This window comes from Chelonia mydas, chromosome 19 (assembly GCF_015237465.2).
Source record: "Chelonia mydas isolate rCheMyd1 chromosome 19, rCheMyd1.pri.v2, whole genome shotgun sequence".
In the NCBI taxonomy this organism is placed as follows: domain Eukaryota; kingdom Metazoa; phylum Chordata; order Testudines; family Cheloniidae; genus Chelonia; species Chelonia mydas.
The window spans coordinates 16,581,374-16,590,177 of record NC_051259.2 but is presented as its reverse complement, the minus strand read 5'-3'; the positions used below and the strand labels follow the sequence as shown (position 1 = coordinate 16,590,177).

At 50.8% G+C, this 8,804-nt stretch overlaps 1 protein-coding gene across 1 annotated transcript; it reads right to left on the bottom strand.

Moving 5' to 3' along the window:
• Nucleotides 1-1,443: 1,443 nt before the first annotated feature.
• On the bottom strand, nt 1,444-7,685 carry EDN2 (endothelin 2). Its single transcript, XM_027828402.3, has 5 exons — nt 7,538-7,685; nt 6,494-6,638; nt 5,159-5,278; nt 3,809-3,913; nt 1,444-3,408 (listed from the first exon to the last, which is right to left on the bottom strand). Exons 1-4 carry the CDS (start codon nt 7,599-7,601, stop codon nt 3,871-3,873), a joined length of 372 nt encoding a protein of 123 aa, XP_027684203.1. The 5' UTR covers nt 7,602-7,685; the 3' UTR covers nt 1,444-3,408; nt 3,809-3,870.
• Nucleotides 7,686-8,804: the final 1,119 nt, after the last annotated feature.

Below are 8,804 nucleotides of genomic sequence, written 5' to 3'. Positions count from 1 at the left end.
CCTCAGGTTTTGGATGCCCAGCTGGAGATATCAGAAGTGTTTAGTATCAGCCCCTCCTGCCAGAGGGCTCACTGATAAGCTTCCCCAGCTGTGTGTAGAGAGCTGTCATCATTCAAATCCCATTGAGGGATTTCTTTTCCGGTTGTAGATATTATGGCCAGAAGGGCCTGTTATGATAGCTCTGTCTGCCACCTGCATGGAACGTCCCCTGTATCCTCATGTGATCTAGAGCACATTTCTAGCTAGACTTCCAGGGGTGGAGATACCTTTATTAGCCAGGACACTGAGCAGGACCTTGGGCTGCTCTGAAAGGGGCAGGTTTCATTCCCATTGGGGATGGGGAAACAATCCTATTCTCAATCTGCCTAGGATCATACTTCTTCTATGATAAAAGAAAGACAAATAAAGGTTGGGCCTAACAAAGACTGCTACAAAAGACATTCCGAGTGATGTGGAAATCATTCCAGAGGAACAAATGAAAGAAACCATGGAAACTTCAGCTTCCTCATTCAGTAACCCTGACATCAGCAACAGACACAGGCAGCTACAGCAAACGGGCTACCTTTTTCTCTTTGGAGGTTTTTGGGGAGAAGGTTGAATGAGTGATAGGAGAATCCCACTTAGGCACAGGGCCCATCCCAGTGAAAAGTGGACAGGACAGGCCTGTCCACTTGCAAAAAGTGGGAGGGCCCTGGCCCCCTGGTTCCGGCACCATTGGCCTGGGGCCCCAGACACAGGGGAAGGAAAGATCAGCAGTAGAGCATGGGGAGAAGTAGGAGGAGACCTGGGGATGGAGTGTGGGCAGGGCAATGCAGGCTTTTGGGGGGTGTCACCCTTCCCTTGCCTTTGATACCTGCTGCCCATGCACTTTGGGTTGGTTTCCCACTCTAGCACACTCATTGGTGCTAGTTGGTATGTTTTATTATCTATAACCTGTCCTCTGCCTGCAAAGAGTGTCAGATGGATGGGTTCATTTTTAAACAAATGAAACCAACTCTATAGGTGAGAGGAGGGAAAGTGTTCGTTATTTTGGTCTCACTAGCACCCCATCGATGTTCATCACTGTAACAGGAGATCAGAGTCTAGATCCTTGCTTTCAGAAATCCTGGCTATTGCACCCAGCACAGTGCAAGGCTTTGATGGCTGTGACTGTGTTAGCATCTAGTCCACAGCTACATTCCCAACAAACACCGGCCAGAGGAGGGCCAATTATATTGGAACCATCCCAGGCTTTTAAGGTCACTGCTAAATGGGGCCACCCTGAACTGAAACCTGTCTCCCCCTGAAAACTCACCCCCTAATTCCTGCCCATCTCTACAGTCTCATTCATGTCTCTGTTCCAAGACCTTGGGAAACAACTAATTCAGCTGTGTTCTGACCACACCCACCACCCCACCCACACTTAACCAGCTATCAAGTGGGGGGGGGAAGAAATCAGAAATGTCACCTTTTACCATCATTTATTACAAATTAAAGTTTACATATTTGCAAATTAATTACTGTCTAAAAATAGGTTAAAATAAATATACTGAAATGTTGGGTGCATGCTATAAATTACTCCATTCCAGGAGGGGACAGGACACACAGAGCAATTTAAACCAGTAGTTTGATTTAAAATGACACAACTTAGAACATTAAACAGTGTGCAAAGTTTCCCTTTCAAACAGGAATTTATCAAATCCTTTCAGGATGATTTAAACCTTCAGAAGGCAAAAAACATACAAACAAACGCCATGCTTTTCTCTCCAGCTCCAGACACCAGAGGATTTTTGTCTCGACTGTTCTACATACTGATACGTGGATTAGCTGGTCTCATTGTTCTCTTTCTCAAAAGAGAACAGAGGAAGTGTTTTGCACACCCAATGGGACTAGACTACAATACGAGTATGGTTCAGTCCACCAGCACCCTTTTTAAGTGTTCATGTGAAAGAGTGAGGTCCCAGCCAGAATTGACATTTCAGCAAAGATTTCAGGAGCGTTGGTGTATCTGCACTAACTAGATGAATATTTTGCAGCCAGGCTCTGTAATAGAAGTTGTATGCTGGGAAATCGAAGAGCATTTGTGATACAAACCCAGCCTCTCCCCCTCTTGACATTTCATCAGTCTGGCAAGAGGATCTTCCAGAGCATGGATGCAGTGTTCTTCAGTGGAACTCCTCCCAGAGGGCCAGTGGAATTATAATGCTCCAGGACTGTACGTGGCCATGATCCTGGGTTTTGCCTAAGCCCATCCCTCTTGCCTAAGCCTTTCCCCATGAGCCACACAGAGCATGTCATCATTTGTCCCTTTCAGTCTGTCACTAAGTGAAGCAGCAAGCAATTGCACCTTCCCCCACTACCTCTCTTCACTGCCCCCAGCTTCTCCTTCAGTGGAGTGCTCTGTGCATATCAGCAAGCTGGGAGGGCTAAGTTAAGAATAACCTAGTTACAATGTTCTACCCTGCTAATTACATGTCTAAGGACATGACAACATTCACACCACCGCACTTGTTGGGACTAGTAGTTTGGCTCTGAATTTCCCCCTCCCCATGTAACAAATGTGACCTGCAACACTCCCAGCAGCAACAGAGGAGACAATAAAAGAAATGCAGCTCTACCTGAGTTTCCCCACCCACTCGCTGTGGAGCCAGGTGTGCAGAGCTTGGATTTAACACAGGTTCAGATTTAAACAGGCTATTTTCGGTCTACACTTGAGCCATTCATGGAGAAGGGACATCAAGCAAATGGCTTACCAGGAGAAAGCCAGAGCCTGGTTAGCTGGTATGTTACGTGGGAATCCCAGTTTAACATGCATCAGATTGTCTTTGACAGGGCAGTAAAGAGGAAAAAGTGCTAAGACAAGCCCAACGAGGCAGCAGCTCGTCAGTCCACGAGTCTGTGATGGCCACCCAAAGCATGGATGAAAGCAGCGGAGCTGGAACCCTGTTCAAACATGTAGACCAGGCCTCCAGTACAGGATTTTTGGGGTGCTGCCAAGTTCAGAATTGAACATGGCTTTTTCTAGGCCTAAGTGCATGGATTCCAGAGACATGCTGACCACGGGCAGAATCCAGTGTGGAATCTAGCTGGTATCTGACTGATAAAACCCCGTCCTGATCCAACAGGCCTGATCCCACCTTCACAGTGTGTCCATGGCCACATAAGAGGAGATGCTGTTTTCCCTTACAGCAGTCTCTGGAGCGCTGAGCTGCCTCCTCTGCTTCGTCCACCTCTCCTGCTTTTCCATCATGGTCTTTTCTTCTGCTCTTTCAGGCAACCTTGGCAAGAGCCAGTGGCATCCACAGGACTCCAAATTATTCCAGAAAACAGGATTGTTACCTGCTCTGCATCTTTTTCTTCCAGGCAAGGCTGCTTGAACTTTCCTCTGAAAGTGGTGCTGCCATCTGGGAGTTAGAGACAGCAATGTCCCTGTAAACAAAAGGGACCAAACACTCAGCATTTCATCTGTTACCCTCCTCACATCCAGGGACAGCCAGTGTCCTTTGATATTTACATGCTGTCTGCTAAGTGGTTTTGCATGGCAGAAGATGGGAAAGTCCTGAGACTCATGACCTGCACAATACTACAGTCCCGCATTGGTGAGTGGAAGGTGGGCAAAGGGGTTTCCTTCAACCCTCTAGTCTCCTATTCTAGGTTTAGTGTCAGAAGTTTTTAGCATACCCTGACTGGAAAAGTTGAAATTTGAGTAAAAGCTACAGTCTTGGAATCACAATCCTGTGGGATTTCACATGCTTATAGGGCAATTACTTTTGGGGAGCAGGGTGGCAAGTCCTTATGTATTTAGATCCAGTTTAAATGGAATTCTTACCGTCAGGCTCTCAGAAGATCAGTTTGTGGATGCTTCTCATCACTGCTGTGGGGGCTCTTTACCTATACGCTACGGCTCGGTGGGAGCTTAAGGTTCCCAAGATACCTGAAAGTCAAGACAGCACAAGCATGTTAGCCCCTCGCTTTCAGCAGGGAGAAAACACATGGAGTGGAAGGAGCACAGCTCTAATATTACACACATTGCTCTATAAGAGGGTTGAAAGCTTTATTTTGAAAGGGCTAATCCCCTGCCATTTCTGGCAGCAGCTTATAGTGTCACTGTTAGACTCCCTTTCCTTTCAGAACCCACTCAGTTCCCTGGAACTATTTATAGCCAGTTTTATTTCTCGGCAAATTTGTTAGATAGAAAATTAAAGACAGTGGCCCTTTCTAGTACTTTGTAATTTGAACGCATTATACTACTTCTATGTTCATAGAATATCAGGGTTGGAAGGGACCTCAGGAGCTCATCTAGTCCAACCCCCTGCTCAAAGCAGGACCAATCCCCAATTTTTTGCCCTGGATCCCTAAATGGCCCCCTCAAGGATTGAACTCACAACCCTGGGTTTAGCAGGCCAATGCTCAAACCACTGAGGTATCCCTCCCCCCTATGTTGTCCCACTTCAGACTACAGTGACTGCCTATAGTACAGTACACACTTTCTGCAGCAGGCTCTATGCTTCTGAACGCATGTGTGTTCGCATAGCAGAAGATTTTGTTATCTCCAAGCCAGCTCCATTCCAGGGCAGAATGGGCTGAGGGGAGAGTGAATATTTATATCTGGATTTACCCCAAGAGAAGCGAGCAGAAAAACAAGCAGCTTTTATCGTCTGGATATGGCTCTCCTGAGAGGTAAGAAAAGCAGGTGCCCCTTCAACGGACGACTTTCATTCTCCTCCCCTGCAACACGCCGGAAGGAAACTACTGTCCCTAGGAGGGGAAGTCTCTGGATAACCCTCCCGTGTGCTTCACGCTGATTTTCCCGCCCCCTCCCGTGTGATCGACATCACCCAACCACTACGCAAGCCAGCACTTCCTCACGCGCACTGCCACCACAGCGACAGAGGGAACATTGTTTTCTACCAAGCAGTAAGGGGACTATTGTATGAATAGAAACGTGCTCATGACCCTTTGCCAGGGCTTCTCTGGGAGGGTGTAAAAGCCACTAGACAAGTTCCAGATGAAGCCAGAGAACAGTGCAGCCGCTGGGGAGTAAAAGGAATTAGTCCATCTCTTCACTCGGAGCCTGGAATCTCAACCACTCCTTTACAAAGCACCCCTTGACCGGCAGTTGGATAGAAGGGGGGTATCAGCCCTTTCCCAGCCCGTCCCAGGGACCTGCTGGACTCACCAAGGCTTTGCCTGGCAGAAGGTAGCACAGATGCTGTCCTTGGAGTGCGAGCACTCACATCTGTTCAGTGATCTCTTGCGGCGACTTGGTGGGCTTCCCAAGCCATAGGGAGCAGTTTGTCTGTTAAAACAAAAGAAATCAAATAAGCAATTACTCTTTATTAGCAAAGAGATTTACAGTGCAAGCTTGGGAGGCAGCCAAGCTACAATAATAATAAAAAGGACATCTGTAGACACAAGGCGAAGAGACCAAGGTTACTTCTCAAGCCTATAAAATTCAGCTCTTGCCTCCCACCCACCACTTTTCTTCCCACCACCCTCACAGGTAGCCTGGACCAGCGTCAGCCAGCAAGTACTGGACTGCAAGTGGAGTTTTATCCTCCTTGAAGCTGCTCAGAAACACAGGGACACGTTCCCATGCAACAGTGATTGTTCAGCATGCAGACGAAATTTAAATGCAGAGGCAGTTCAGCTTCCTTCCATGAGTTGGTCCGAGTTTCCAGTGCCCAGTTTGCCAAGCAGCAAGAGGCTCAGGCAGGGGGCCCTCCTCCCCACAAACACATGGAACAGTTGTATCTGCACAGGACGTGTTACAAGTTAAAATGCCTTAGGGCTATAACAGGTTCTTCTGATCACAGCATACTTGTATAGCGGTTGGTGTGTACGTTCCCTTTCCAGCTTGGATCACAATCCGCCCCCATCACCTCCAAAGTCCTCCCAGAGTTTGGGAATGGCAGAGACTGCAGCTATTTTCAGAGCAAGTTGTTACTAATGAGTGCACATTACCAGGCGTAATTACAGCCACACCTGAGTGAGACCGTCTGTTGGCACTGGACATAAAAGTGACAGCCACGGGTCTGAAAAGCGCTCTGCTTTCCTGCCACAGGTTCTTAATGCCAAGCCCCTGCAGCCCCACTACAAATACCAGCACCTTACGAGGAGCGTTCGGAGTAACAGGTGTAAAAGAAAAGAAGTTTGTGGCAAGTTGGAATTGCTACATTTTAATTTTTGTATGGTGGCAATTTGAAGGTTTTTTAGTATAAATACCCTGGGGAAAAAAACAGTCACAAGGGGATCGACTTCCTGAGCTTTCACCCCATCTGTTTGGTGACAACATGAAGCAAGAAGCTGTAATCCCTAGAGGAAACAGGGGTTGTCCTTTTCTGGTGTTACTGTTTGCACTGTTATCAGCAACAGGTGACACACAAACTGGGATTCACTCTATCCCCAACTCACCACCCAACAACCATCAGCCAGAGAAATCCCTGCTTTGAGATCAATCTTTTACTTATAAATTATCAGCAACATTCTCCGAAATAGCTGTCCACATGCTCACCCGGGGGTGTTGACCCAGATAATATCCAGGTGACAGAAGTAAATGCACTCCTTGTCCTGCCAGCTGTTGCAGGAACATCTCTTTGTCCTGGAGTGCCTGCTGCTGGTTGCAGCTAGGTGGGACTCTAAGGGAGGACGGCCCATACCTGCAGCAGAGGGAAGAAAAACGGATCCGTCGTGCTATAGGTTTAAGAGCTCTGGAATGCACAATACTATGTAAACGCTGCAATTACACCTCTATCAGGGATTAAGTTGATTTCAGTTTCCAGGGCAGTTTTACAGTAGGTGCAGCCTTGCTGATTAGGCAGGACTAGATCATAAAAGCACTTGCATAACTAAGGAGGGGAGTTTGCTAGAAAACCTGGAGCAATGAGGGACTGTAAAGGTAAAGTGGCACTTCTATGGCAGCTTTTGCAGGCAATCCCAGGCAGTCAACTCACTGGCAAATTGCACAGGTTATTTATCTGCCCACAAACAAAACCACAGAGAGGCAGCTATCTCCCTGCACATGCCTGCAACACATGGTTGTGGGCCCTGTGTTTATTTATTTATTTCTGTCTTGGCTTCTTATCAAGCTGTGACTGCGATCTGCATGTGCGAGCTCTCCGTGCCAAGCGCGAAAGCGGGCACGCTGCAGTGTCACTAGTGCACACAAGCAAACCCGTTTCGATGCAAGGGAGGGAGCGGTGCAGCGTGCAGCTGACCTCCTCAGAAAGCGGGTCTGGGGTGGACAATGGCACGGGGGCGTTAGCAAGAGGCTCCCCCATCTCACAGGGTACCCTAACGCCTAGCTCCCTAGAGGAGCAGAAAGCAGCTGGAAGGGACACGAGTCTCTACACAGGCAGCGAGGGGGATCTGCCCTGGTGACGTGAAACTTGGCGCTGCTCTGGAAAGCAGCTGGCAGGCTCCGAGTCCGAGCCCGGAGGGCTCAGCCCAGCACGCCGGCCCGGAGGGGCACGGTTCCTCGGCAGGGGCATCCTCCAAAGCCCAGCCCAGCCGTGAACTCCCCCTTTACCACAAAAAGCCGAGCCGCGAAGAGTCTCACCTTCTCCCAGCAGGATGCAAAGGGTGATGGCAAGAGAAACGAAGCCTGCGGGCCGGCTTGCCATGGCGGCTGGTTACTCCCGGGCCAGGAGCGGACGCTGCCTTTCCCCAGCACGGCCCCGGAGCCGCGCCGGGCAGGTGCTTTATAGCGCCGCCGGCCGCCCAGTCACGCCCCGGACCCGCCCCCCAGCATGGGACGGGGGCAGAAGAAAACAAAACCAGAAACCGGGCGACGAGCCAGCTGCGGCAGCCCCCCCCCCCCGCCCCCGCCCCGGCGCGCCTGCCAGGGGACCCGGCGCCCGGCCCGGCCCGCGGGAGCTGGGGAGCCCGGGGGTCCCCCGCGCCGCGGCCCGATCCCGGCTGGGTCAGCCGGGGGTCCTGCTCGGCCACCAAGCGCAGGGGCGGGTCAGCCGGACACGGGACCCCGGGACAGCAGACCGCACGTGGGGCTCCCTCCCCCCGCAGCTCCGTGCAGCTGCCCAGCCTCTGCCTCTTCCCAGGGCTCCGCGGCTTTGCTCCCAGGGCTGCCCTGCGCTGGTGGGGGGCAACCGGGGCCGATAACCGGGGGGGGGGCAGGTTTCACACCAGTGCTGGCGAGCCGCAGAGACCGGCCTGGGGAGGCGGGTTGCAGGCGGCGAAGGGACCTGTTGAGTCGGGTGTTTCGGGAGCTGATTTGCATTCTTAATGAACTCCAGCCTGCGCACGGATTTGGTTGTGAAATCCCCAAACTGTATGTGCGGGGAGGCCGCGGGGAGCCAGCCGGCCCGAGCCAGGGGAGGCGCGAGACCTTTGGGGTCTGAAATAAGCAGCGCCCCACCTAAAGAGACATGACAAATGATCGTGCAAACCACAGACAAATAAATGTGGGAGGAGGGTGGGAATAAATTCCCTGGCTGTTGTGAACTGTTCAGAGCCTGGAGACACAATCCGGAGCTGGAGCTGGTTTTCCCTTCACCCCTGCTGGGTGTATCCGGGGAAGCCTCCCCCGGGTCTGGACAAGGCCCTTGCTCTGGAACAGGCTGGCTTGAATAGTTTTTTTCATCTGTCATGACTTCGCCTTTAAATCTTTTGAGTTGAGGCAAAGGCCTTTATGGTGGAGCCTCATTGTTTCATGATGCTGTAATGGAAGGGGAAGGAAGGAGGCAGCTTGCCGCTGTGGCCAGCAGGTGGAGCAATCAGGAAAGAGGCCCAGAACTGAGCAAAACCCATGGGTGGCCACCCAGTTAACTGGCAGCCCCTGGCCCTCACTGAGAGTGTCGGAAGGGCAG

Excerpts from the sequence above, each read along its gene's own strand:
- EDN2 (XM_027828402.3), bottom strand. The coding sequence starts at position 7,601 with ATGGCAAGCCGGCCCGCAGGCTTCGTTTCTCTTGCCATCACCCTTTGC. Across the intron at positions 6,639-7,537 it reads TTGCATCCTGCTGGGAGAAG|GTATGGGCCGTCCTCCCTTA; the intron begins GTGAGACTCTTC and ends CCTCTGCTGCAG. Across the intron at positions 5,279-6,493 it reads ATCTGGGTCAACACCCCCGG|ACAAACTGCTCCCTATGGCT; the intron begins GTGAGCATGTGG and ends TTGTTTTAACAG.